This window comes from Squalius cephalus (genome assembly GCF_949319135.1).
Source record: "Squalius cephalus genome assembly, chromosome: 5".
NCBI classification, from domain to species: domain Eukaryota; kingdom Metazoa; phylum Chordata; class Actinopteri; order Cypriniformes; family Leuciscidae; genus Squalius; species Squalius cephalus.
In genome coordinates this window covers 999,652-1,027,412 of record NC_137126.1, presented here as the reverse complement: position 1 = coordinate 1,027,412, position 27,761 = coordinate 999,652, and the positions used below count along the sequence as shown (strand labels likewise).

The following is a 27,761-nucleotide window of genomic DNA, read 5'->3' as shown; positions in this document are numbered from 1 at the left end:
TGGACAAAGTAATAATAGAGTGGACTAAGTAATAACAGAGTGGACTAAGTAATAACAGGGTGGATTAAGTAATTACAGAGTGGACTAAGTTATAAAAGGGTGGAATAAGTAATAATGGAGTGGACTAAGTAATAACAGAATGGACAAAGTAATAATAGAGTGGACTAAGTAATAATATGGTGGACTAAGTAATAACAGGGTGGACAAAGTAATAATAGAGTGGACTAAGTAATAATATGGTGGACTAAGTAATAACAGGGTGGAAAAAGTAATAATAGAGTGGACTAAGTAATAACAGAGTGGACTAAGTAATAACAGAGTGGACTAAATAATAATATGGTGGACTAAGTAATAACAGGGTGGACAAAGTAATAATAGAGTGGACTAAGTAATAACAGAGTGGACTAAGTAATAATAGAGTGGACTAAGTAATAATGGAGTGGACTGAGTAATAACAGGATGGACAAAGTAATAATAGAGTGGACTAAGTAATAACAGAGTGGACTAAGTAATAATGGAGTGGACGAAGTAATAACAGGATGGACAAAGTAATAATAGAGTGGACTAAGTAATAACAGAGTGGACTAAGTAATAACAGGGTGGACAAAGTAATAATAGAGTGGACTAAGTAATAGGCTGGATTAAGTAATTACAGAGTGGACTAAGTTATAACAGGGTGGAATAAGTAATAATGGAGTGGACTAAGTAATAACAGGGTGGATTAAGTAATTACAGAGTGGACTAAGTTATAACAGGATGGACAAAGTAATAATAGAGTGGACTAAGTAATAATATGGTGGACTAAGTAATAACAGGGTGGACAAAGTAATAACAGGGTGAACAAAGTAATAAAAGAGTGGACTAAGTAATAACAGAGTGGACTAAGTAATAACAGGATGGACAAAGTAATAATAGAGTGGACTAAGTAATAATATGGTGGACTAAGTAATAACAGGGTGGACAATGTAATAATAGAGTGGACTAAATAATAATATGGTGGACTAAGTAATAATAGAGTGGACTAAGTAATAATATGGTGGACTAAGTAATAACAGGGTGAACAAAGTAATAAAAGAGTGGACTAAGTAATAACAGAGTGGACTAAGTAATAACAGGATGGACAAAGTAATAATAGAGTGGACTAAGTAATAATATGGTGGACTAAGTAATAACAGGGTGGACAATGTAATAATAGAGTGGACTAAATAATAATATGGTGGACTAAGTAATAACAGGGTGGATTAAGTAATAACTGAGTGGACTAAGTAAAAAAAAGGATGGACGAGTGGTATAAATAATGGATGGATGATTTTGTATCTCTCATATACAACCAGTTACTGTTTGAGCTGGATTTTGATAGGAAACAAAATATAAAACATTACCAAAGAACTTTAAATACATACACTTCTTCTTCCACTCTAAGCATACATTACTTTGTTAAATCAGAAGAGCGAATAGAGTAGACACTGAGAGTGGATAGTGATTGTCAGAGTGGATACTAACAGAAAGGATATTCTGAGCTAAAATCAGCAACTCCACCATGTCTGAGGAAAAATAAGCTAGAATAGAAAGTTTATCAAATAAAGAATTGCATTGCAACTGTAATTTAAAAAATATGATTTTTCTAACTTTTTTCATATTTCTCTTAACAGAGTGAGCTAAATTTGGTCTATTTGTATATTCTAAAGGGATTTCAGGCACTCAGACATCATACAAAAGTGTAAAATGCTTCAGATGGAAATAGCGCAATGACCTGGAAAAACACATATTTGAAATATCAAGCGATTCGTGTGTAAAAGATAATAAAAACAAACGATGGTCCCCGTTTAAGCACCTTGGAGAACGCCAACCACAGACAAAAGATGCTGTGCGATTTGCGATTCCTACTACGGTGAAGACAAAGCTCATTAATATGCATTAAACGTCACTTGCAGCGTCTAGTCACGTGATCAAACTTATATTCATGAGGCGAACCTTCATTCGTCAGCTTTCTGCCTGGCAGCCAATCAGCATGGCTAGTGGGCGTGGCTAATTAATATTGATTAAAAACACACCTTCACCATAGTAGTATCTGTGGGTTTGCAGTGAGGCGGAGGCGGACCGTGATGGATGCTAAAGCAGCGCTTGCAAATACACCGATATCTTTATTATGTTATGTAAAGATGTTTTCCAAAACCAAGGTGTCTAATGGCGTTTCTGTGCGCGTGAACTGATGCGAGTGTGAGCGGGATCATAATAGACCTGATCTGAGGTAGGCCAGCTGATGTGCTTCAGGACTGTTACAACGAGATGGTTGCTTGTAGTAATTGTTCTCGTTTATTGTTTTTTATGAAGGACGCTAATTTTTTCTCTGACATTTTCAGCATTTGGACAGCAAAGTTCAGCCGCATTAATGCTCTATTAGGACTGAGATTGTGTTTGTGTGTGTTCCTGCTTAACCATATTTTGGGGACAAGTTGTAGACTATGTATGTTTAAAATGGTAAAAATGCTGAAAGGTTAGGGTAGGGTTAGGTTAAACAGGCAGAAATAATTACAAGACAAATAGAAAAGTGAAAGTTTTAAGTAGAAACCCTGAAATGCTATTTTCTTGTAAAACATGCGCCAAAAATCTTCATAAAATGCATGTTTTACAGTGACCGAAATAAAAACAATGTGTGTAAATATGTATGGGTGTATTTTAAGTTTTTAAAAAGTTGAAATTATGACATACTAATTCATAATTATAATAATAAAAATTTGGTTATGAAATAAAACATTGCAACATTTTTTTCATTTCCACTGCCTCTTTCTGCAGGTTCCAGTGTTACACCAGTAGGGGGCGACAAGGGACTGTGAGTGAGTCATTGAAACATTCACTCAACCATTTCATTTAAAACACTGATTCATTATATGATTTTCATATCGCAAGGCCAGTTACAATGAAATCAAAATTGTGACAAATACTGTAAAGAATTATCTAAAGCTGTGACTGGTCACCTAAAATGTTGATGCTGCAAAAAAAAGCTCATGCCTCTTTGTCAACTATCCATTTATAAGCCTAAATGACGATATATGATTATCGTGATAGTTTAAGTGTTAGTGTTCAGTGATTCTCTTTCCTCATGCATGTCTAAACATGTTTTCCAGAATCCACATCTGAAGCTCATTAGCTTGTGGAATAAACCGCGCCATGCGTTCGCACCCGAGCCGCTCCAGAGCTAAAGATCGCGGCATTAGCACTAGCGTTCTGGGTCGACCCGAGTTTCTGTCCCTGAACTCGCCTCCGCGGAACCACAGCAAAGCGTGGAGGAGATCCGGCCCGTCCAGGAGCCAGCCGACCCAGGCGAGCGAGAACACACACACACACGCGGAGCCGCCGGATGAAGACTGTATGCTCCTCAACCCGTCGTTCAGAGGCATCGCTGTGAGCTCGCTGCTAGCCGTCGACATCTGCCTGTCCAAGCGCCTGAGCGTGTGTGTCCAGGCCGGGTCCCCGTGGTCCAGCATGCGCTCGGGGGTCACCCTGCTGGCTCTGACGGGTCACGGGGTCACATGGGTCTGCGGGACGCTGGTGTGTCTGAGCCAGAGCCACACGCCGGCGGGACAGGAGCTGCTCATCAACCTACTCATCGGTACCGCACGCGCTCTTATGCTATCGCGGAGCTTTACTCGTTCCCTGGGGTTTAATGTCTGTGTAGTTTATTCATTTCAGATTTAGCTTTTATTTTCATTCTAAAGTTTTAGTATTTTTGTTGTTTTTGTCATTTTAAAAAGGTTTTGTTTTCGGTTAATTAAAAAGTCTATAATTTTTTTCCCAGTAATTTGAGTGAAGTGTATTTTTTTTTTGATTTTTTTTTAAATGTCTAGTTTTTTTAAAAATTAATTTCATTAAATTTAAAATTTTTGTTGCGTTTTTGTCATTTTTAGTAGTTTTTTAATATCTATATAGTTTATTAATTTCAGATTTGGTTTTTATTTTCATTGTAAAGTTTTAATAATTTTGTTGTTCATTTGTGTAATTTTGAGTAGTTTTAAAAAAAAGTCAATATATAATTTTTTTCTGATTTAGTTTTTTTTTTCATTTGTAATTAGGAAAGTTTTAGTAATTTTGTTGTTTTGTCATTTTTAGTAGTTTAATTCATGTCTATATAGTTTTAATTATTTTTTATTTCAGATTTATTTTTTGTTTTTGTATTTTCTGTTTTCATTTAGAATTTTTGTTAAAATTTAAATAATTTTCTTGTTTTTGTCATTTTTAGTAGTTTTTTAAATGTCTGTAGTTTTTTTCAGATTTAGCTTTTGTTTTGTTTTTTTCTACTTTTATTTGTATTCGTTTTAGCATTTTTTATGTTTTTATAATTAGTAGTTCTTTAAATGTCTATAGTTTTTTTGATATCAGATTCTGTTTTATTTTAATTTGAGTTAAAATTGTAGTAATTTTGTTGTTTTTGTCATTTTAGTAGGCTTTTTAAAAATGTCTATAGTCTTAAATGTCTTTAATTTTTATTTCAGATTTACTTTTGCATTTTCTGTTTTTACTAGTTTTAGACATTAAAAAACTATTAAAAATGACAAAAACACAACAAAATGACTAAAACTATAAAATTACTACAATTTTAACTAAATTGAAAATAAAACAGAATCTGAAATGAAAAAAATTATAGCCATTTAAAGAACTACTAATTATAAAAACATAAAAATGGCTAAAACTTTAACGTAAATGAAAGTAGTTACATAGTCATTAAAAAAAACACAACAAAATGACTATGTAACTACTTTCATATACGTTAAAGTTTTAGTAATTTTCTTATGTTTTTATCATTTTTAGTAGTTCTTTAAATGTCTATTTAGTTTTTTATTATTAGTAATAGTGTGTTGTGTTTTTGTCATTTTTAGTAGTTTTTTAATGTCTATAGTTACATTATTATTTCAGATTTATTTTTTGCATTTTGTCTTTTTACTTTAATTTGCAATAATTTTTGCTGTGTGTTGTCATATTCATCATGTTCACCTCTCTCTCTCCTCTCCAGCGCTGGTCCTGGACCTGCTGTGTGTTGTCATATTCATCATGTTCACCTCTCTCTCTCCTCTCCAGCGCTGGTCCTGGACCTGCTGTGTGTTGTCATATTCATCATGTTCACCTCTCTCTCTCCTCTCCAGCGCTGGTCCTGGACCTGCTGTGTGTTGTCATATTCATCATGTTCACCTCTCTCTCCTCTCCAGCGCTGGTCCTGGACCTGCTGTGTGTTGTCATATTCATCATGTTCACCTCTCTCTCTCCTCTCCAGCGCTGGTCCTGGACCTGCTGTGTGTTGTCATATTCATCATGTTCACCTCTCTCTCCTCTCCAGCGCTGGTCCTGGACCTGCTGTGTGTTGTCATATTCATCATGTTCACCTCTCTCTCCTCTCCAGCGCTGGTCCTGGACCTGCTGTGTGTTGTCATATTCAGCATGTTCACCTCTCTCTCCTCTCCAGCGCTGGTCCTGGACCTGCTGTGTGTTGTCATATTCAGCATGTTCACCTCTCTCTCCTCTCCAGCGCTGGTCCTGGACCTGCTGTGTGTTGTCATATTCAGCATGTTCACCTCTCTCTCTCCTCTCCAGCGCTGGTCCTGGACCTGCTGTGTGTTGTCATATTCATCATGTTCACCTCTCTCTCTCCTCTCCAGCGCTGGTCCTGGACCTGCTGACCGTGGCCGGCGTGCAGAAGCTGGTCCGGCGTAAGGGCCCGTGGGACTCGAGTGCCGGGCTCCCGCACACACACTCGTTCCCGGCGGGCCAGGCGAGCCGAGCGGCGCTGGTGTCCCGGTTCCTGCTGTCCCACCTGGACCTGGCCGTCCCGCTGCGGGTCCTGCTGGTGCTGTGGGCCGGGCTGGCGGGCTTGTCCCGGGTCCTGCTGGGCCAGAACCGGCTGAGCGACGTGACCTGCGGCTTCGCTCTGGGCTTCCTCCACTCCGGGCTGATGGAGACGGTGTGGGTCTCGTCCAGCGCCTGTCGGGCGCTCCTGTCCATCGGGACCTTCAGCTGGGGCTCGGCCCGATAGCTGGACACACTTCTGCTCATCTGTGGCCCCGGATCACGTCTCCAGTCTCGAGGCGCACGGGGATATCTGCGGCAACAACACACTGTACGGCTCAAAATTATAGATTTTTCTTTTATGCCAAAAATCATGAGGATATTAAGTAAAGATCATGATCATGAAGATATTGTGTACATTTTCTACCATAATTATATAAAACATGTATTTCTGTGAGTGAATGCAGCACAATCGCCAACACAAATGCACAACTTTAAAGGAGATTTTCTCAATGTTTTTGCTCCATCAGATTCCAGTATCTTGGAGAAATATTGTCCTATCCTGACAAACCACACATCAATGTAAAGCTTATTTATTCTGCGTTCAGATGATGTATACATCTCAATTTCAACTGGTTTTGTGGTCCAGGGTCACATTTCTGCATTTGGTATCAGTTTTGGTGACTTTTAGTGGATGTATGAAGTGGTTCTCCTCAAGTTCACACAGGTGAAGAGAACACACATTTACATTCGTATCAGTTCTGGCTCTCCTGGGAATCGAACCCGTGAGCTTGGCATCTTCTGTGAGCTCCAGGAACGCCTGCACACCTCAGAGCGATGTGTGTGTGGGATCAGGACTGATGCTGGGATTCTCACTCTCATTTTCACTTCTTAACTCCTGCAGAACTGAGACGTCTGGCGGAGGAAGCTGCTCGGAAGAGTAGAAGTGCTTTTGTCCTGTTTTGTCTGGCCTGAGTTTTGGTCGTCTGTGTTAAAAACATCCACAGCATTGGGAGAGAAAAGAAAATACACATTTTTTTTGTGTAATCTCTCATGCATTATTTTGTGTGTGATATGAACATGCGGATGAACATGATCAGGATCTCAAGCATGCATGAATGTTTCCAATCATTATTTTCTGTAATACCAATTAAAGTACTGTAATGGTTTTTAATACTGTATATAGTTTGCATTCAACTTTATTTCAGGTTTAGATGTATTCTGCTTGTATTTTCATTACATTCTTGTTTTTTTTAGTTTAGTAGGTTTTTTTTAAATATGATTAAGTAGTTTTTTAATTTTGAGATTTATTTTTCATTTTGAATTTTAGTTCATTTTTGTCATTTTCTTTTGTTTTTTCTTAGTAGTTTTTTAAAATGTCTGTATAATCTATAAATGTTTAATTCCGATTTAGTTTTTATTTTTGTATTTTCTGCTTTTATTTTCATTTTAGTTAAAGATTTAGTCATTTTGTTGTTCATTTGTCATTTTTAGTCTTTTTTTTTTAAATGTCTATATAGTTTTTATAAATTTTTTATTTCAGATGTATTTTTTTATTTTTGTATATTCTGTTTTCTTTTAGAATTTTATTTAAAATTGTAGTCATTTTGTTGTGTTTTGTCATTTTTAGTATTTTTTTTTATACATTTTACTTCAAATGTATTTTTTGTTTTCTGTTTTTACTTTGAAAACATCCACAGCGTTGTGAAAGAAAAGAAGAAGAACATCCAAAGTCAAAAGACACATATTTTGTTGTTGTTGTTGTAATTTCTCAAGCATTTCTGGTTATTTTATGTGCGATATGAACATGCGGATGAATTTGATCCGGAGCATGCATGAATGTTTCGAATCCTTATTTTCTGGGATACCAGTTAAAGTACTGTAATGACACATGCAATATTCAAGAGATCAGCTGCCTTTGTTCTGTACTGTACATATTTGTACTTTATAAATAAATGACTCTTTCATGAGCTCAGATCCTCAGATCAATGTTTGAATCAGCTTTGGTGACTTTTAGTGGCTGGATAAAGTGGTTCTCCTCATTGTGTTGAACACAATAAGGATGTTGGTGATCAACAGTCGACGGCACACAGTAAACACTCCGTGGAAGGCAGGACGGGAACCGCTTGATTAACATCATTCCTCGAAATATCTTCGTTTGTGTTCAGCAGAACAAAGACACTTGAGGGAGGATAAATGATGAATCTCCATGTTTGGGTGAACTGTCCCTTTAAATCTGGGATTGTCAAACAGGGAAAAGTCTGGAGGAAAACTGTAAATAATAACATTTAAAGAAATTAAGAATTAATTAATAATTTGATTAAATTAAAAAAATACTTATTAATATATTAAGTATATTAATATAAATACAACTTTTGATTAATATAAATAAAATTATTTTTTATTAGCTAAAATATACAAAATTAAAAATTAAATAACCAAAAACATTTAACAGTGCATTAATATAGTGAGTAGAAAATATAAATAAATACAATTAAAATAGTTGATTTAGATCAAATATATATTAGTTGTTTAGGCCTATAATTCTATTAGATTAAATTAGATTTATTAAATAAAATATGCTATATAATACCATTCAAAAAAATTATTATTATTAAACAACATAATACATTATTTAATTTATCAGTAATCAAATAACAAATTATATAAACACCAAAAATTAAATAATCACAAACAAATATGGATGTCTGAATGAAGTATCTGGTAACTGAAATAATATTATAGACAGATAGATAGGTATATATATAAATAGATAGATAGATAGATAAATATTTATTTAAAATGAGAGAAATCTGATATTATTTTAGATTTTAGGGAAAAATAAATCCTCTGAACCCTCAGTAGATTTACACAAACTGAGAAAGTGTAAGCGTAGTTTGTAATGTTGCGTAAACCGTGTGAATGACTGAGGAAGTGTGTCGGTTTCCGGTGAGAACTGATGAACTTTAACACACCTCAACAAGTTTATTATTTATATCTAGATCAGTTTCATTCTGTAATAAACCCCTCAGAATCACGCGCACTTTACCTCTGGTGATATGAGGTAAATACATGAGTTAAGGTTAGCTTCAGGGGTAGTACCTAGATATTATAATGAATGTAATTAACATAATTGAGTATGCAGATAAGGAGCTGTAAATGAAGCGCATCTGTGAGTGACTGAAGCTCCACGATCCTGAACGCCTGATCCTCCAGATGCTCTCGACGTGAAGAGAACAAACACTTCATTAGACAGACGAGACAGAGCGAGAGAACACACACTCAAGAGACACACACACACACACACACACACACACACACACACACACACACACACACACACACACACACACACACACACACACAGCTCATTCATGAACATTATCATATTCTCATTCATATTCTCAGCTCACAGACAAGGGGATTCCATTGACTCTAGTGCCCTCTAGTGTTCACTCTCACTAACACACACACACACACACACACACACACACACACACACACATTTCTCTGTTTACTTATAACATCTTCTAGGCTGTTTCGGACAGGATTATACGTGAATGGTCAGCGCTGGATGTAATGTTGAGTTCAGAATTAAAGATGTCTTGATATTTTAAACCCGGCTTCGGGAAGTCGCACTTATGACATACTAATCCTTATGAGATAATAAAAAAAGACCAAAAACACCATGGGCCCTATTTTAACGGTCTGAAACGCAAGTATCAAGCGCGGAACGCAAGTAACTTTGTGGGAGGATCTCGGGCGCTGTTGCTATTATACCGGCGGGATAAATGACTCTTGCGCCCGACGCAAATCTAAAATGTGTTGGTCTGAAGTCGCTTCATTACTCATAGGTGTGGTTTGGGCGTAACGTGAAATAAACCAATCAGAGCGACATCTCACATTGCCTTTAAGAGCAGGCGCGCTTGTTCCATGGCGGATTGCTATTATAACGGCGGATTTGCCAGGAGCGGTTCACAGCCGAGGAGACCGACGTTCCCGTCAGGGCCGTAAAACACAGAGAAGTGACATTGGGGATGGAGAAACACACCCAGATTAGCTTCGGTTAAACAGGCGTATGATAATTTGGGTAAATGTGTAAGCTAGAATTATGCCTATTTTTCACATCTTCATGGACACAACAATGATTTCCCTCGTGTGGTAATATTGTTCCTTGTAATTATGTATGGTTTTCTAAAAATGAAAACTGCTGCATCTGAGTGTAGATGAGAGAAGCAAAGTGTGTGTGCGCTGTGCTCACGCTACATTATGGCCAAGCATGCGCCCTTAAAATAGCATCTGAATAACATGTGCAACGCGCCACTGACTTTAGACGAGGTTTCTCCTGGTCAGTGGCGGAATTGTTTTCTGAAACTGCAAAATAGCACCAGGGAACGTTTGCACCGGAACACGCCTCCTCTTTTCCCTGAACCGCCCCCGGGAGCGCAAGTTCATTCCCTAATTTACCGACGTGCGTCTGTGGAGGGAAAAGTCCGCTGTGCGTCGGGTGCAAAATAGGAATGACACATGCGTCGTGTACAAAGTCAACTGCGCTGGGTGCGAGATAGAGCCCCATAACTCTAACGTTTCCTCTCATAATTATGACTTATTGGGCCCTATTTTAACGATCTGAAACACAAGTATCAAGCGCAAAACTCAAGTAACTTTGTGGGAGGATCTCGGGCGCTGTTGCTATTATACCGGTGGGATAAATGACTCTTGCGCCCGACGCAAATCTAAAATGTGTTGGTCTGAAGTCGCTTCATTATTCATAGGTGTGGTTTGGGCATAACGTGAAATAAACCAATCAGAGTGTCATCTCACATTCCCTTTAAGAGCAGGCGCGCTTGTTCCAAGGCGGATTGCTATTATAACGGCGGATTTGCCAGGAGCGGTTCACAGCCGAGGAGACCGACGTTCTCGTCAGGGCCGTAAAACACAGAGAAGTGACATTGGGGATGGAGAAACACACCCAGATTAGCTTCGGTTAAACAGGCGTATGATAATGTGGGTAAATGTGTAAGCTAGATGTATGCTTTTATAATAAACTGTCTATCTATCTATCTATCTATCTATCTATATAGATCTATCTATCGTCATAATGTATGATTTGCAAAAATAAAAACCGCTGCTTCTGTGTAGATGAGAGCAGCAAAGTGTATGCGCATTGTGCACACGCTACATTGATTATGGGCAAGCAAAATAGCTTGTAAAATAGCCCTTAAAATAGCATATGAATAACATGCGCAACGCGCCACTGACTTTAAACTAGTTTTTTTTCGGTCAGTGGCGGAATTGTTTTCTAAACCTGCAAAATAGCATGAGGGAACGTTTGCGCCGGAACACGCCTCCTCTTTGCGCTGAACCGCCCCCGGGAGCGCAAGTGTATTTCTTAGTTAACCGACGTGCGTCTGTGGAGGGAAGAGTCCGCTGTGCGTCGGGTGCAAAATAGGAATGATACATGCGTCGCTGTACAAAGTCAGTTGCGCTGGGTGCGAGATAGGGCCCTTTGTCTTCACTGACTTGATCACGATTGTGACTTTTTCTCATAATTATCTGCAGTTTGCTGAGCTTTCATCATATGAACACACTGACGAGATTAACTCAACATCAGTTAGCAAATAAAACACATGAAATATGAAAATCATCACTGCATTATTAGTTATTATTTTGAAAGAATTTTTTTTTTTTTTAAATGATAAGAAAACCTGATGAGAAATAAATACTTCTGAATAAACAGAACGATTATTACAAATCGTTAATGTAACACAAAACAATATTGTTTTGGTTATTGTTTTCTTGATATTATACTTATAATGTGTTATAATGTGATTTTTTAACTTGAAGTTAAGATGAAGAGTAACTGTACATGATGAACATCTAGAACTCAGAATTACATGACAGTACAGTGTACAAATAATCTAAAACTGGAAAGATAAAGAAAATATAATTAATAATAATTAACAATTGTGTAAAAATTACATCTAAGTTTATTGCAAAACATGTTTGAGTTAGCACAGAAACAGTTAGAACAGAGATATAAACAGCCGTGTTTTACATGCACAGTAGCTGTGTGTTTCTGTCTCATAAATATTGAATATTTTTTTGTCTCATTAATAAACTGTATTTTAATTGCAGTCGCAGAAAACACCCTCCGTTTTCCTCTCGCGTTATTTAGACGGAGAAAAAATAGAGCAAAAACAAACATGATGCTTGAAATTTATTACAGTAAAGAATGAATATTAAAACATAAAATATTGAAGCACCTTTGAGAGTGATAAATATGTGCATCATCATCATCATCATCATCATCATCATCATCACCGATACAGCAACAGATATCAGTTTGTAACATTGTTTTTATTTATGGCAGATTTATGTCATTATTAAAAGTTTGTAAATATGAGAATAGTAATATTAAAGGCTCGTTCACACAGAGAACGATAACTATAAAGATAAAGATAACTATATCAGCACATCATCGTTCTGATTATCATTCTGTCCTTAAAATGTTTGTGCTCTTTCTGATTGGCTGCCGATGTTTTTAAAAGGTTTGCGCTCTTTCTGATTGACAGCTGATGTTTTTAAAAGGTTTGTGCTCTTTCTGATCGGCAGCCGATGTTTTTAAAATGTTTGCGCTCTTTCTGATTGACAGCTGATGTTTTTAAAATGTTTACGCTCTTTCTGATTGACAGCTGATGTTTTTAAAATGTTTGCGCTCTTTCTGATTGACAGCCGATGTTTTTAGAATGTTTGCGCTCTTTCTGATTGGCTGCCGATGTTTGCGTTCTTTCTGATCGGCTGCCGATGATTTAAAAATGTTTGCGCTCTTTCTGATTGGCTGCCGATGTTTTTAAAAGGTTTGCGCTCTTTCTGATCGGCAGCCGATGTTTTTAAAATGTTTGCGTTCTTTCTTGATTGACAGCTGATGTTTTTAAAAGGTTTGCGCTCTTTCTGATTGGCTGCCGATGTTTTTAAAATGTTTGCGTTCTTTCTTGATTGACAGCTGATGTTTTTAAAAGGTTTGCGCTCTTTCTGATTGGCTGCCGATGTTTTTAAAATGTTTGCGCTCTTTCTGATTGACAGCTGATGTTTTTATAATGTTCGCGCTCTTTCTGATTGGCTGCTGATGTTTGCGTTCTTTCTGATTGGCTGCCATTGTTTGCGTTATTTCTGATCAGCTGCCGATGTTTTTAAAATGTTTGCGCTCTTTCTGATTGGCAGCCGATGTTTTTTAAATGTTTGCGCTCTTTCTGATTGGCTGCCGATGTTTGCGTTCTTTCTGATCGGCTGCCGATGTTTTAAAAATGTTTGCGCTCTTTCTGATTGGCTGCCGATGTTTTTAAAAGGTTTGCGCTCTTTCTGATCGGCAGCCGATGTTTTTAAAATTTTTGCGTTCTTTCTTGATTGACAGCTGATGTTTTTAAAAGGTTTGCGCTCTTTCTGATTGGCTGCCGATGTTTTTAAAATGTTTGCGCTCTTTCTGATTGACAGCTGATGTTTTTATAATGTTTGCGCTCTTTCTGATTGGCTGCCGATGTTTGCGTTCTTTCTGATTGGCTGCCATTGTTTGCGTACTTTCTGATCGGCTGCCGATGTTTTAAAAATGTTTGCGCTCTTTCTGATTGGCTGCCGATGTTTTTTAAATGTTTGCGCTCTTTCTGATTGGCTGCCGATGTTTGCGTTCTTTCTGATCGGCTGCCGATGTTTTAAAAATGTTTGCGCTCTTTCTGATTGGCTGCCGATGTTTTTAAAAGGTTTGCGCTCTTTCTGATCGGCAGCCGATGTTTTTAAAATGTTTGCGTTCTTTCTGATTGACAGCTGATGTTTTTAAAAGGTTTGCGCTCTTTCTGATTGGCTGCCGATGTTTGCGTTCTTTCTGATTGGCTGCCGATGTTTTTAAAATGTCTGCGCTCTTTCTGATTGGCTGCCGATGTTTTTAAAAGGTTTGCGCTCTTTCTGATTGGCTGCTGATGTTTTTAAAAGGTTTGTGCTCTTTCTGATTGGCAGCCGATGTTTTTAAAATGTTTGCGTTCTTTCTGATTGGCAGCCGATGTTTTTAAAATGTTTGCGTTCTTTCTGATTGGCAGCCGATGTTTTTAAAAGGTTTGCGCTCTTTCTGATTGACAGCTGATGTTTTTAAAAGGTTTGCGCTCTTTCTGATTGGCAGCCGATGTTTTTAAAATGTTTGCGCTCTTTCTGATTGACAGCTGATGTTTTTAAAATGTTTGCGCTCTTTCTGATTGGCTGCCGATGTTTTTAAAATGTCTGCGCTCTTTCTGATTGGCTGCTGATGTTTTTAAAATGTTTGCGCTCTTTCTGATTGGCTGCCAATGTTTTTAAAATATTTGCGCTCTTTCTGATTGGCTGCCAATGTTTTTAAAATGCTTGCGCTCTTTCTGATTGGCTGCCGATGTTTTTAAAATGTCTGCGCTCTTTCTGATTGGCTGCCGATGTTTTTAAAAGGTTTGCGTTCTTTCTGATTGACAGCTGATGTTTTTAAAAGGTTTGCGCTCTTTCTGATTGGTAGCCGATGTTTTTAAAATGTTTGCGTTCTTTCTGATTGGCTGCCGATGTTTTTAAAAGGTTTGCGCTCTTTCTGATTGGCTGCCGATGTTTTTAAAAGGTTTGCGCTCTTTCTGATTGGCAGCCGATGTTTTTAAAATGTTTGCGTTCTTTCTGATTGGCTGCCGATGTTTTTAAAAGGTTTGCGCTCTTTCTGATAGGCTGGCGATGTTTTTAAAATGTTTGCGCTCTTTCTGATTGGCAGCCGATGTTTTTAAAAGGTTTGCGCTCTTTCTGATTGGCTGCTGATATTTTTAAAAGGTTTGTGCTCTTTCTGATTGGCAGCCAATGTTTTTAAAATGTTTGCGTTCTTTCTGATTGGCAGCCGATGTTTTTAAAATGTTTGCGTTCTTTCTGATTGACAGCTGATGTTTTTAAAATGTTTGCGTTCTTTCTGATTGGCTGCTGATGTTTTTAAAATGCTTGCGCTCTTTCTGATTGGCTGCCGATGTTTTTGTAATGTTTGCTCTTTTTCTGATTGGCTGCCGATGTTTTTATAATGTTTGCGCTCTTTCTGATTGACAGCTGATGTTTTTAAAATGTTTGCGTTCTTTCTGATTGGCTGCTGATGTTTTTAAAATGCTTGCGCTCTTTCTGATTGGCTGCCGATGTTTTTGTAATGTTTGCTCTTTTTCTGATTGGCTGCCGATGTTTTTATAATATTTGCGCTCTTTCTGATTGGCTGCCAATGTTTTTAAAATGCTTGCGCTCTTTCTGATTGGCTGCCGATGTTTTTAAAATGTCTGCGCTCTTTCTGATTGGCTGCCGATGTTTTTAAAAGGTTTGCGTTCTTTCTGATTGACAGCTGATGTTTTTAAAAGGTTTGCGCTCTTTCTGATTGGTAGCCGATGTTTTTAAAATGTTTGCGTTCTTTCTGATTGGCTGCCGATGTTTTTAAAAGGTTTGCGCTCTTTCTGATTGGCTGCCGATGTTTTTAAAAGGTTTGCGCTCTTTCTGATTGGCAGCCGATGTTTTTAAAATGTTTGCGTTCTTTCTGATTGGCTGCCGATGTTTTTAAAAGGTTTGCGCTCTTTCTGATAGGCTGGCGATGTTTTTAAAATGTTTGCGCTCTTTCTGATTGGCAGCCGATGTTTTTAAAAGGTTTGCGCTCTTTCTGATTGGCTGCTGATATTTTTAAAAGGTTTGTGCTCTTTCTGATTGGCAGCCAATGTTTTTAAAATGTTTGCGTTCTTTCTGATTGGCAGCCGATGTTTTTAAAATGTTTGCGTTCTTTCTGATTGACAGCTGATGTTTTTAAAATGTTTGCGTTCTTTCTGATTGGCTGCTGATGTTTTTAAAATGCTTGCGCTCTTTCTGATTGGCTGCCGATGTTTTTGTAATGTTTGCTCTTTTTCTGATTGGCTGCCGATGTTTTTATAATGTTTGCGCTCTTTCTGATTGGCTGCCGATGTTTTTAAAATGTTTGCGCTCTTTCTGATTGGCTGCCGATGTTTTTAAAATGTTTGGGCTCTTTCTGATTGGCTGCCGATGTTTCTATGGTTCATCAGCTGAAAAATAAAACGATCTAAGAGTGATTCCAGCGATATGGTTTCTCTGTGCTGTTATCGCTATAGTTCTGGACTCTGCTATTCTTTTATGTTTAGAATGATGTTTAGAACTATATCTTTATTGTTATCATTATCGTCCCTGATGTGAACGAGCCTTTACACCACAGGTGTCAAACTCAGTTCCTGGAGGGCCACAGCCCTACACATTTTTGTTCCAACCCTGCTTCAACACACACACACCTGCAGTTTTCAAATAAGCCTGAAGGACTTGATTAGCTGATCAGGTGTGTTTAATTAGGGTTAAAGCTAAACTCTGCAGGGCTGTGGCCCTCCAGGAACTGAGTTTGACACCCCTGCTTTACACAATTTAAAGGGACAGTTCACTCAACAATGATCATTCTGTCGTCATGTCACTCCAAACCTCCACTTTATTTTTCTAGACTGGAAAAGTACAGATGAAAGTAAACAAGGAGTAATAATGAGACGAGTGTAAGTCTACCACGCACACGACATCAACAACAGCATTTTTCTTAACTAATGTTAGCAGATATATATTTCTCATTGTTAGTTTATATGCATGAAATAACATGAACTAGTAAAGTCAACTCACCTTTATTTATATATAGCACTTTTTACACTACAGAGTGTTTCAAAGCAGCTTTACAGAGATAACAGGGATATAATGGAAATCAGTCCAGCTTAATTAAGTTCAGTGATGGTTCATTTCTGCTGTAAAAAAGTTATTAATTTAGTTCATTTATATACTGTATATATCCGCGCTGGAGAAAACCGTGTTTGATAAATTTGATAAATGATCAATTTCATCGTCCAGCTCAGTTCAGTTCTCATATACTGCTGTCAATGCAGGAGATCAATAATATTGTTGAATATTAAACCCTAACCAATGGGTCCTTACCATAATAAAAACAGATATATAAAAGTACAAATGGTAGTAAACGAGGAGTAATGATGAGACGAGTGTAAGTCTACCACGCACACGACATCTCAGACGCAGCGTCACTGTTGCGTCGGGTGCGCACCGGAGACCAGCCGTATTCTGATTGGACGTCATCGGTCACATGTGAGCGGCCCCAGTGGGCGGAGCCTCGGAGCCCCTGCTGTTTCCCTCTAAAACTGCGGGGTTTGGCGTTCATCTGCGCGAATAACAACAAAAATCATAAATTATCATGGCAATTACAATACGAGACAAGTCACATGACATTTACAGCTCAGATGATTGGCTCATTCCTGATCATAACAAAATAACACTCTTGCGCCAGTCGAGCGGCTGCCGTTGAGATGAATGTGAGTGAAAAGTGCTGTACAAATGAATCGCAAATGAAAACAAAACGAGTTTCATTCTTAGTATTGATGTCTTGTTTTCCCAGTACAAATAATCTCAAGATACATTTACTGGAGTTGCTAAAGGACCTAAAATATCAAAGTCCCCCTGTGGTGGAAATCCAGCTTTTAATGTAGTTTATGTGGTGTTTTTAAACTGCTTTAAGACAAAGCATGTGTAAGTTCATAAGTCGACACCATTGCTGAGTATTTCCTCCTTAAAACTGCAGTGAACCAAAGACAGTCTCAAAAACACACTTTGAAATCGCTGGTGTTTCTGACGTCACAAACTACCTTGTAACCAATCAGATCAACGTGTGATCGTCAACCAGTGGATCTCTGAGCTGAGTGAGTGAGTGGAGGCGGGGCTCATTTGCATATTCAAAGAACCGCCCATACTAAATGAGGCAAGGGTGTCGAGTTACATTCAAGATATTTTACATCATAAAGACATTTTTTTCAAGGAATAAACGTTTAAATATGTAATTTTGGTGATCAAAGATGAGTTTTAAGGGATACATTTTTTGACTACAGGGAGACTTTAACAAAAATAAAAAATAAATAAAAAATTTATAGATTCTTCAAATTTTGCTTCTAAATAAAATTTTATTTTGTCTTGTTTTCTGTACAAATGCGTACGACAATGTTATGTGTTTGGTTTTGGAGGAATAGATCTGATGGAGAATACTGCCAATACACACACGACACACTGCTGTACAGCGAACATGAATTATAAGTTTAATTTTATATTAAACTTAATTCAAAGGGAAAACAAGATTTTTTTTCGTACCCCATCGGCAGACCCCTCCTTGAACTGCCACCTTAACGTGGTGGAGGGGTTTGAGTACCCGAATGACCCTAGGAGCTATGTTGTCCGGGGCTATATGCCCTTGGTAGGGTCTCCCAAGGCAAACAGGTCCTAGGCGACGGGTCAGACTAAGAGCGGTTCAAAAACCCCTTATGAGAAAAATTAAAACGAGGACCGTGACGTCGCCCAGTATGGCGCAGCCGGGGCCCCACCCTGGAGCCAGGCCCGGGGTTGGGGCTTGTATGCGATCGTCTGGTGGCCGGGCCTCCCCCCACGGGGTCCGGTCGGGCTCAGCCCGAAGGAGCGAAGTGGGGCAGCCTTCCCGTGGGCTCACCACCTGCAGGAGGGACCATAAGGGGCCGGTGCTGAGAGGATCGGGCGGAAGTCGAAGGCGGGGGCCTCGACAACCCGATCCCTGGACACGGAAGCTAGCTCTAGGGACGTGGAACGTCACCTCGCTGGCGGGGAAAGAGCCTGAGCTTGTGCGAGAGGTTGAGAGGTTCCGACTAGAGATAGTCGGAATCACCTCCACGCACGGCTTGGGCTCTGGAACCACACTCCTCGAGAGAGGATGGACTCTTTACCACTCTGGAGTTGCCCATGGTGAGAGGCGGCGGGCTGGTGTGGGTTTGCTTATAGCCCCCCAGCTCAGCCGCCATGTGTTGGAGTTCACCCCGGTGAACGAGAGGGTCGTTTCCCTGCGCCTACGGGTCAGGGATAGGTCTCTCACTGTCGTGTGTGCCTACAGGCCAAATGGCAGTGCAGAGTACCCGGCCTTCTTGGGGTCTCTGGGAGGGGTGCTGGAAAGTGCTCCAACTGGGGACTCCGTCGTGCTACTGGGGGACTTCAATGCCCACGTGGGCAGCGACAGTGACACCTGGAGGGGCGTGATTGGGAGGAACGGCCCCCCTGATCTGAACCCGAGTGGTGTTCTGTTATTGGACTTCTGTGCTAGTTACAGTTTGTCCATAACGAACACCATGTTCAAGCATAAGGGTGTCCATCAGTGCACATGGCACCAGGACACCCTAGGCCGTAGGTCAATGATCGACTTTGTGGTCGTCTCATCTGACCTGCGGCCGTATGTCTTGGACACTCGGGTGAAGAGAGGGGTGGAGCTGTCAACTGATCACCACCTGGTGGTGAGTTGGATCCGATGGCGGGGGAGGAAGCTGGACAGACTCGGCAGACCCAAGCGTACTGTGAGGGTCTGCTGGGAACGTTTGGCCGAGTCTCCTGTCAGAGAGATCTTCAACTCCCACCTCCAGCGGAGTTTCGACCGGATCCCGAGGGAGTCTGGAGATATTGAGTCCGAGTGGACCATGTTCTCCACCTCCAGTGTCGACGCGGCCACTCGGAGCTGTGGCCGTAAGGTCTCCGGTGCCTGTCGAGGCGGCAATCCCCGAACTCGGTGGTGGACACCGGAAGTAAGGGATGCCGTCAAGCTGAAGAAGAAGTCCTATCGGGCCTGGTTGGCTTGTGGGACTCCTGAGGCGGCTGACGGGTACCGGCAGGCCAAGCGAACTGCAGCCCGGGTGGTTGTGGAGGCAAAAACTCGGGCCTGGGAGGAGTTCGGTGAGGCCATGGAGAAGGACTATCGGCTTGGCCTCGAAGAGATTCTGGCAAACCGTCCGGCGCCTCAGGAGCGGGAAGCAGTGCCCTACCAACACTGTCTACAGTAGAGGTGGGGAGCTGTTGACCTCAACTGGGGATGTTGTTGGACGGTGGAAGGAATACTTCCATCACCCGGGCTGAAGTCACCGAGGTAGTCAAGAAACTCCTCGGTGGCAAGGCACCGGGGGTGGATGAGATCCGCCCTGAGTACCTCAAGTCTCTGGATGTTGTGGGGCTGTCTTGGCTGACACGCCTCTGCAGCATCGCGTGGCGGTCGGGGACAGTGCCTTTGGACTGGCAGACCGGGGTGGTGGTCCCTCTTTTTAAGAAGGGGGACCGGAGGGTGTGTTCCAACTACAGGGGGATCACACTTCTCAGCCTCCCTGGGAAAGTCTATGCCAGGGTACTGGAGAGGAGAATACGGCCGATAGTAGAACCTCGGATTCAGGAAGAACAGTGCGGTTTTCGTCCAGGCCGTGGAACACTGGACCAGCTCTATACCCTCTACAGGGTGCTGGAGGGTTCATATGGGAGTTTGCCCAACCAGTCCACATGTGCTTTGTGGATTTGGAGAAGGCATTCGACTGTGTCCCTCGCGGCGGCCTGTGGGGGGTGCTCCGGGAGTATGGGGTCCGGGGTCCTTTACTAAGGGCTGTCCGGTCCCTGTACGACCGGAGCAGGAGCTTGGTTCGCATTGCCGGCAGTAAGTCAGACTTGTTCTCGGTGCGTGTTGGACTCCGGCAGGGCTGCCCTTTGTCGCTGGTTCTGTTCATAATTTTTATGTACAGAATTTCTAGGCGCAGCCAGGGGCCGGAGGGGGTCAGGTTTGGGGACCACACGATTTCATTTCTGCTCTTTGCTGATGATGTTGTCGTGTTGGCTTCATCAAACCGGGACCTTCAACATGCACTGGGACGGTTTGCAGCCGAGTGTGAAGCGGCTGGGATGAGAATCAGCACCTCCAAATCCGAGGCCATGGTCCTCAGTCGGAAAAGGGTGACATGCCCACTTCAGGTTGGTGGAGAGTTCCTGCCTCAAGTGGAGGAGCTTAAGTATCTTGGGGTTTTGTTCACGAGTGAGGGAGGGATGGAACGGGAGATTGACAGACGGATCGGTGCAGCTTCTGCAGTAATGCGGTCGATGTGCCGGTCTGTCGTGGTGAAGAAAGAGCTGAGCCACAAGGCGAAGCTCTCGATTTACCGGTTAATCTACGTTCCTACTCTCACCTATGGTCATGAGCTGTGGGTCATGACCGAAAGGACAAGATCCCGGATACAGGCGGCCGAAATGAGCTTTCTCCGCAGGGTGGCTGGGCGATCCCTTAGAGATAGGGTGAGAAGCTCGGTCACTCGGGAGGAGCTCAGAGTAGAGCCGCTGCTCCTCCACATCGAGAGGGGTCAGCTGAGGTGGCCCGGGCATCTGTTCCGGATGCCTCCTGGACGCCTTCCTGGGAGGGTGTTCCGGGCGCGTCCCACTGGGAGGAGACCCCGGGGAAGACCTAGGTCACGCTGGAGAGACTATGTCTCCCGGCTGGCCTGGGAACGCCTCGGCGTCCCCCCGGAAGAGCTGGAGGAAGTGTCTAGGGAGAGGGAAGTCTGGGCATCTCTGCTTAGACTGCTGCCCCCGCGACCCGGCCCCGGATGAGCGGAGGAAGATGGATGGATGGATGGACCCCATCGGCAGATATTTTGTTGTTCAAAAAATAATAAATAAGTCAGAAAACAATAATAAATATAATGTAATTTTGCTTCTCAAAGAAATGTATCGTGATGTAAGAACGTTTAGATATTTGTACTGGAAAGCAGACAAAACTAAACAAGAAACTGGTGTGATATGATGGAGAGTTTGAGTCGCCGACCTGCACAAACACAGACGTGTTCATCTGTAGATTCTCCAGGCGATCGCTCAGCTGAACGAGCCACTGCACGTGCTCAGAGATACACTCCTGCACATCACCCTCGTCCTTCTGTGAGGAACACACACACACACACACACACGCTCAGAGATACACTCCTGCACATCACCCTCGTCCTTCTGTGAGGAACACACACACACACACACGCTCAGAGATACACTCCTGCACATCACCCTCGTCCTTCTGTGAGGAACACACACACACGCTCAGAGATACACTCCTGCACATCACCCTCGTCCTTCTGTGAGGAACACACACACACACACACACACACACACACACGCTCAGAGATACACTCCTGCACATCACCCTCTTCCTTCTGTGAGGAACACACACACACACACACGCTCAGAGATACACTCCTGCACATCACCCTCGTCCTTCTGTGAGGAACACACACACACACACACACACTGTACATCTATCTTTATGAGGACATTCATTGACACAATGCAATCTCTAGCCGCTTATCCTAACCTTACCCATCACAACTAAGTGCCTAACCCAACCCTTGACCCTAAACCGACCCTTGACCTCATTATAACCTTAACCCTAAAACCAAGTGTTGACCCTCAAACAGCCTTTAAAGGCTCTCAGAGACTGAGGACCGGCCAACATGTCCTCACTTTACTCTCTCTGTCCTCACTCCACTGGTCTAACACTCAAACTGGTCCTCACAAAGATAGTTGTACAAGTACACACACACACACACACACACACACCCCTGAGAGTGTGTCCCGCAGCTCCATGGTGGACAGTCGGATGTGCTCCAGTTTATCCGTGTGTTCCCGGAGTCTGTCCTCGAGCTCCTGCATCATCATCAGACCTTCATCAGCCCTCGGAGTGTGTCTGCTGGACATTCCTGACACACACACACACACCCCTGTCATTTGGCTTGTTTGATTATGCTTTCAGCTGCCAATCGTACCATTGCACAACTGCAAAATAACATATGCATCATCATCATCATCATCATCACTGTTTTCATGGTTCTGTCAATCACTGCTGCCACATTTGCGCTGTAAATGTGTCACATGACCAATGAGTAAACTATAACACATGACCTTACATCACATGAGCTTGTTTCTCCCACAAAATAAAACAAATTATTACATCTTTTTATCTCACAGCTCAGCAACAGTGTCGGCCCAGATCCGGCCCACGTCTGGAACATTTGCATTCCACGCACACCAGATGTGGGCCGGACCTGGACCGACACTGTTGCTGTTTGAGATAAAAAAAATGATGCAATTACATTTTTTTATTCATGCATCCACATACATCACACACTGCTGTTAAAACTGCACAATATGAGTGTGATTCCTTTGTTCTGAATAGCAGTGTGTGAGTGTTAGCCTATCAGTGTTTATATGAGCAGTAACATCATCGAGCTGTTAGCATCACACGGTGAAAACACACATTTCGAAGTTGTAAAGATTAGTAGCCTTGTTTTAAGAAATAGTTTCAGTCATTCTACTTTAAACCTTCATGTTAGGCAACTTGTCGTTTCTTTGTACTTATTAGTGAAATCTTCTGGCAGTTTCTGCGTGAAAATTGTATCAAACTTTTCCAACTATCCATAACAGAGTAAACCCAGCGCAAAACATGAAGATTCGCCAAAGAAAACTAAAATCACACTAAAGAATCATGAGGAATTCACGAACGCACACGACAACGAGATCAGACCTGCCCGACACACACGCACACACACACACTTCACATTATATTTGTATAGCGCTTTTCACAATGCAAATCGTTTCAAAGCAACTTTACAGAAAATGCATGAGTCCACATTACAGTTAGAGTGATCTGTTATCAGAGGAGACTGTGTAAGTTATGCTTTTCAGAAATGCGCGCGCACACACACACACACACACACACGAACTCGCGTCTAAAGTTCGCCTCGTCCACTGGTGTTGAATACAGATACTCACTGTTCCTCGATCTCTTCTGCTTCTCTTCTGTAGATCTGGAGCTCACGGGGAAACTGCGCGGAATACACTCTCCGAGCCACGTCATCACCAGACCACTAACACACACACACAATGTGTGTGTAGATCTTTGCAATTGTGTGTGTGTGTGTGTGTGTGTGTGTGTGTGTGTTGCTCGGGATAAAAGCATCTGCCAAATGTAAAAATGTAAATCTCATGTGTAATGCAGGTAACTAACAAAGATGACCATAAAAACCAACATTATTTTTTAGGTCTGGGATTTGATCTAAAAAAAATAAGTTTTGGAGTTCAGTTCATTTTTTTCAGTTCACTATAGTAGGGGAAAAATACTGTCTGGTTACCAACAATATTCTTCAAAATATCTTCTTTGTGTTTAACAGAAAACCTCGCAGGTTTAGAACAGTGTGACAGAACTGGTATTTTTGGGTGAACTGTCCCTTTAAGTGTTCGGAGTCGAGATCGAGAAACTCAACCGTTGCTCGACTGAACTTTGGCGGGAACAAACTTGAATCTAGTTTTTAATAATCGTTATTTGTGCGAAATAAAGTTTATAATACGAATCAAATTTTATGTTTGATTTGAAATGATTTGGTAGATGGCTGCTGATTCTGAATACAGCGGCATGATTAATCGTTTAAAGATCGCGATCTCGATTCAAACCCGCACAGCGCCGCTTCGAGTCATTGAATCATTCAATATTCATTAAAACAACGCAGATTCATTCAGTAATCAAACAAAACTTTTTGAGTGAGTCATTGAATCATTCATTCAAGAGATTAGTTAAAAACGCAATTTATCCCGTAATGAAACAAATCTTTATGAGTGAGTCATTCAAGAGATTTGTCCATAAACGCGGATTCATCCAGTGGTAAAACAAGTGAAGTTTTTATGAGGCATTGAATCATTCATTCAAGAGATTCGTTCAAAACGCTGATTCATACAGTAATGAAACAAGTGAAATTTGTTAGCTTCCTTTTAACGCCATTACTTCACGAATCTGCTGGATTAAACAGAACTAGAGATGGGAAGTTTGATTCATTTCTGTGAATCAATTAAAACACTTTCAATCAATGAAATTGTATTCGTTTACATCACCATAAAAAAATGTTCATAGATGTTTCCCTACATATATTTTTACTATAGGTAGTTGCATTGGTCTATATAGAATTATAAAAGCCATTCATTCAGTGGAAAGCTGGGATTTCAGTTCAGTAACTGCACACGGGATGATGGGAATACAAACAACGATCCGTCTTTGAAAAAAGCACAATCTGCTTTATTTCTCTCTTGTTGAGATCATTTTCCAATAAAAGGGCAAATATGGTCACACATTTAATAGGATAAACAACACTGAGTGATAAATATCTGCAGGAAAAAAAAAAAACAGACCCCTAAAAATAAACATAAAAGTGAGTAAATCCATCACTGGCCCTTTAAATACAAGTCTAACAAAAGAAGCCAAAGGGCAATAATGAGTCTGTACAGATATTCAGCAATCAAGAAGCAAATGACCCTCTGAAATAACCATAAGCACTGGAGAAATCATTTAAAAAGGCATTTCAAATGTGCAACAATTGACCCAGAGTCGCATTAATGCTCCAATATCAAAGACCGATGAATGCATGAACGTGTGCTGATGATGTCATAGTTCTGTACAGCCGTAGTGTGACGGAGATCTGGCAAAACAAGACTTCGTATTTCAATCATGATCCCTGTGAGACAGCAACATCTACAATAAAGCAACTCTTTTGGACCCTGATTGTGACAGAAAGGTTGTTTATTGCTGTGACTGACGAGACCGAACACCTGGAACTCAAAGCAGGAGAGAGAGGGTTTGTGGACCAGTTCCTCTCCGACATCTGCACACGAGACACAGGAATATCAGAGCGAGAGCAAGCGCTTCTCCACGCTGCAACATCTCTATCTCACACACACACACACATCATCATCATCATCATCTCTGCAGTTCCACAACACATGAAAGCAGAGGAGAAGAAGAGTTCAGCAGAGGATTGAATAATGTCCTCAGATTTGGGTTTAAACTTTTTTTATTGAATAAAACGTGTTCTTTAATAATAATAATAAAGCAAATATGCATGATTACTAATATATATATATATATATATATATATATATATATTAATTAAAGGAAGTTAAAACTCCATGGTACCCAGTAAAAAAGGACTAAAGCCTCGCACTGGAGCTGCTCATGTTGATCTGTCATGTCAATCAAAACCTGGAGTCCAATCATCTGGCTCGGTTTGGCAATGTGGGCGGGGCATGAGCTGGAAGAAGAGATGCACTTCTCGTTTTTCTGTTTGCAAACTTCGATGGAGAGAGCGAGCGAGAGAGAGAGAGAGAGAGAGAGAGAGAGAGAGAGAGAGAGAGAGAGAGAGAGAGAGAGAGACAACCGGCGGTTCGTTTGCCACTTTTTGTAACCGTTATTCTTCACTTGAAAAAATGACAAATAAAATGTAAATAAATAAAGCTGATCTTGAAAAGTCTGCGGAGAAGAGTCCAAAACTATTGTGTCTATTTATATATATATAGTATACATTTATATATAGATATTCATATCTCTCTATGTGATGTTTATTAATGTGTTCCAATTCATTAGTGGGTTTGGTGATCCTGTGCGTCAGTCCGGTGAGAGAGAGAGAGAGAGAGAGAGATAGAGAGAGATAGAGAGAGAGAGAGAGAGAGATAGAGAGAGAGCCGTGTCATGTGATCACGAGGTCCATTAATCAGGCTTTGCCTTCCTCCACTGGGACCGGCTGTGGTTTGATGGCTCTGGTTCGAGCAGCTTTGACCTGTGGCCTTCTGGGAATCACTGGAGAGTTCTTGACATCACTGGCGGCCTGTACACACACACACACACACACACACACCTTTACAGTCACTTCATCAACATCGAGTCAAAGCACTGATGAAAACACTGAACCTGAACGCAGGACTGGGTCAGATATACGGTTTAAGTCTATGCATCGCATCATTAGACTGGTTTCTCTAATCCCTCAGAATGAAGGCCACACTTCCACTATATATTACATGACATAATCGTCCATATGTTTTTAATTATACACTTATTCTTACTGCATGTTATTTCAGATCCCTCAATAATAAGTGCTGAATATCATTTAAAAAACAACAGTAAAATATAAAGATTAGGGCTGAGCGATATCATATTTCTTCCATAATGTTTGATTCCAATATTTATCATTTCATCGCATTAAAGAGGAAGGAAATGCACGTAGGGGTGTAACGGTACGTGTATTCGTACCGGACCGTTTCGGTACAGGGCTTTCGGTTCGGTGCACGTGTGTACCGAATGACCGAATGCAATATTTTGTGTGCGGAACATAGGTACATTATCGTGTTTCCACACGAACATATTAAGTGGCGGAAGTCTCCGCGTTCAGCGCAAATCCAGACCTGCAGCTGATTCTAATGTTTTACCAGTGTTTTATCCGTCGTCACTGTAACCTAAACCAATGAAATCGACTGCAGGGCGAAAAAAAGCTTTTCCGCTCCGTGTGCGCCGCCGCACTCTCCGTTCCGTGTGTGTGTGTGTGTGTGTGTGTGTGTGTGTGTGTGTGTGTGTGTGTCGGCCTGCTGCGCTCTCTGCTCAATGTTCGAGTCCGTGTTTGCTGCGCGTTCTGCTCTGTCGTTAATGGCCCAAACACTCCAATCATGTACCGATCACGCACTGGAAAAGCAAAGTCCGCTCAAATAAGGTGACATTTCTCAGTAGTAGACTTCTGTTTGCTGAGCTGGTATAGTCATGCTGGGCAACAATGGTAAAATGACCTGCTCTGCTCTGGTAATAATAACGTTAGCTTTGTAGGAATATATTTCATTTTGATAATTAGTAAAAAAATAAAAAAAAATCTTAAATTGATTGTTGATTGATTATTGAAAAATAATAATACATTGATATATATATGTTTAATATTTTAATATAGGGCTATTTTCTGTTCCTTTTTTTCCCCGGTGTTTCATTTAATTAGGTGATTCTAAGTTTAATTATTGATGATTACAAGCTTGGAGGAATTGCAATTAATTACAGCAAATTGTGCAATTAAAGTTCTTTTTTTTCCCCAGACTTAATTTTTAAATATGAGCAGGCCTACAAGCTGGGATTGGTAATGCTGCACTGTAATCATAGTTATTTATTTATATTTTTCATTAAATTTATTATGTGATATTGGTTTGAGTCTGAGAGTATTTTATTTAGTGGAGAACTTTGCAGCAGTATTTTATTTCTTATTCTTTTTTTTATT

The 27,761-nt window shown here is 40.8% G+C and overlaps 3 protein-coding genes across 9 annotated transcripts in view; 1 reads left to right on the top strand and 2 right to left on the bottom strand.

Annotated features, from left to right (window-relative positions):
* The first annotated feature begins 2,064 nt into the window (after positions 1 to 2,064).
* On the top strand, positions 2,065 to 7,761 carry LOC307159604 (inactive phospholipid phosphatase 7). 3 transcript variants are annotated; one of them, XR_013821417.1, is made up of 5 exons: positions 2,065 to 2,251; positions 2,797 to 2,833; positions 3,129 to 3,613; positions 5,652 to 6,109; positions 6,309 to 7,761. XR_013821417.1 is itself a non-coding variant. In XM_079873075.1 (4 exons), exons 3-4 carry the CDS (start codon positions 3,172 to 3,174, stop codon positions 6,023 to 6,025), a joined length of 816 nt encoding a protein of 271 aa, XP_079729201.1. In that variant the 5' UTR covers positions 2,078 to 2,251; positions 2,797 to 2,833; positions 3,129 to 3,171; the 3' UTR covers positions 6,026 to 7,754. The 3 variants fall into 3 exon arrangements, 2 of the variants coding, with proteins under 2 accessions (XP_079729201.1, XP_079729202.1); XM_079873075.1 differs by having other exon boundaries at positions 2,078 to 2,251; positions 5,652 to 7,754; XM_079873076.1 differs by having other exon boundaries at positions 2,087 to 2,251; positions 2,797 to 2,837; positions 5,652 to 7,760.
* Positions 7,762 to 16,202: 8,441 nt separating this feature from the next.
* LOC307159473 (uncharacterized protein) lies at positions 16,203 to 23,598 on the bottom strand. 3 transcript variants are annotated; one of them, XM_079872878.1, is made up of 4 exons: positions 23,464 to 23,582; positions 22,252 to 22,467; positions 21,473 to 21,580; positions 16,203 to 17,005 (listed from the first exon to the last, which is right to left on the bottom strand). In XM_079872878.1, the coding sequence occupies exons 2-4, from the start codon at positions 22,417 to 22,419 to the stop codon at positions 16,838 to 16,840; spliced, it is 444 nt and encodes a 147-aa protein (XP_079729004.1). In that variant the 5' UTR covers positions 22,420 to 22,467; positions 23,464 to 23,582; the 3' UTR covers positions 16,203 to 16,837. The 3 variants fall into 3 exon arrangements, with proteins under 3 accessions (XP_079729004.1, XP_079729003.1, XP_079729005.1); XM_079872877.1 differs by having other exon boundaries at positions 16,214 to 17,005; positions 22,252 to 22,391; positions 23,464 to 23,598; XM_079872879.1 differs by lacking the exon at positions 23,464 to 23,582 and adding an exon at positions 22,811 to 22,829 and having other exon boundaries at positions 16,214 to 17,005; positions 22,252 to 22,391.
* Positions 23,599 to 25,902: 2,304 nt separating this feature from the next.
* prrc2b (proline-rich coiled-coil 2B) overlaps positions 25,903 to 27,761 on the bottom strand; it is a 44,213-nt gene continuing 42,354 nt past the window's right edge. For all 3 annotated transcript variants that reach the window (XM_079872089.1, XM_079872090.1, XM_079872088.1), the window contains exon 31: positions 25,903 to 26,339. In XM_079872089.1, the coding sequence (XP_079728215.1) occupies positions 26,226 to 26,339 (114 nt within the window). In that variant the 3' untranslated portion in view covers positions 25,903 to 26,225. The remainder of the gene's footprint in view (positions 26,340 to 27,761) is intronic.

Bases quoted from the DNA above. Each gene is read 5' to 3' on its own strand.
- LOC307159604 (XM_079873076.1), top strand. From the start codon at position 3,172: ATGCGTTCGCACCCGAGCCGCTCCAGAGCTAAAGATCGCGGCATTAGC. The intron at 3,614-5,651 runs GTACCGCACGCG...TCTCCTCTCCAG, and splicing joins GCTCATCAACCTACTCATCG to CGCTGGTCCTGGACCTGCTG.
- LOC307159473 (XM_079872877.1), bottom strand. From the start codon at position 23,548: ATGACGTGGCTCGGAGAGTGTATTCCGCGCAGTTTCCCCGTGAGCTCC. The intron at 22,392-23,463 runs GTGAGTATCTGT...TGTGTGTGTCAG, and splicing joins GCAGAAGAGATCGAGGAACA to GAATGTCCAGCAGACACACT. The intron at 21,581-22,251 runs GTGTGTGTGTGT...TGTTCCTCACAG, and splicing joins TGCGGGACACACTCTCAGGG to AAGGACGAGGGTGATGTGCA.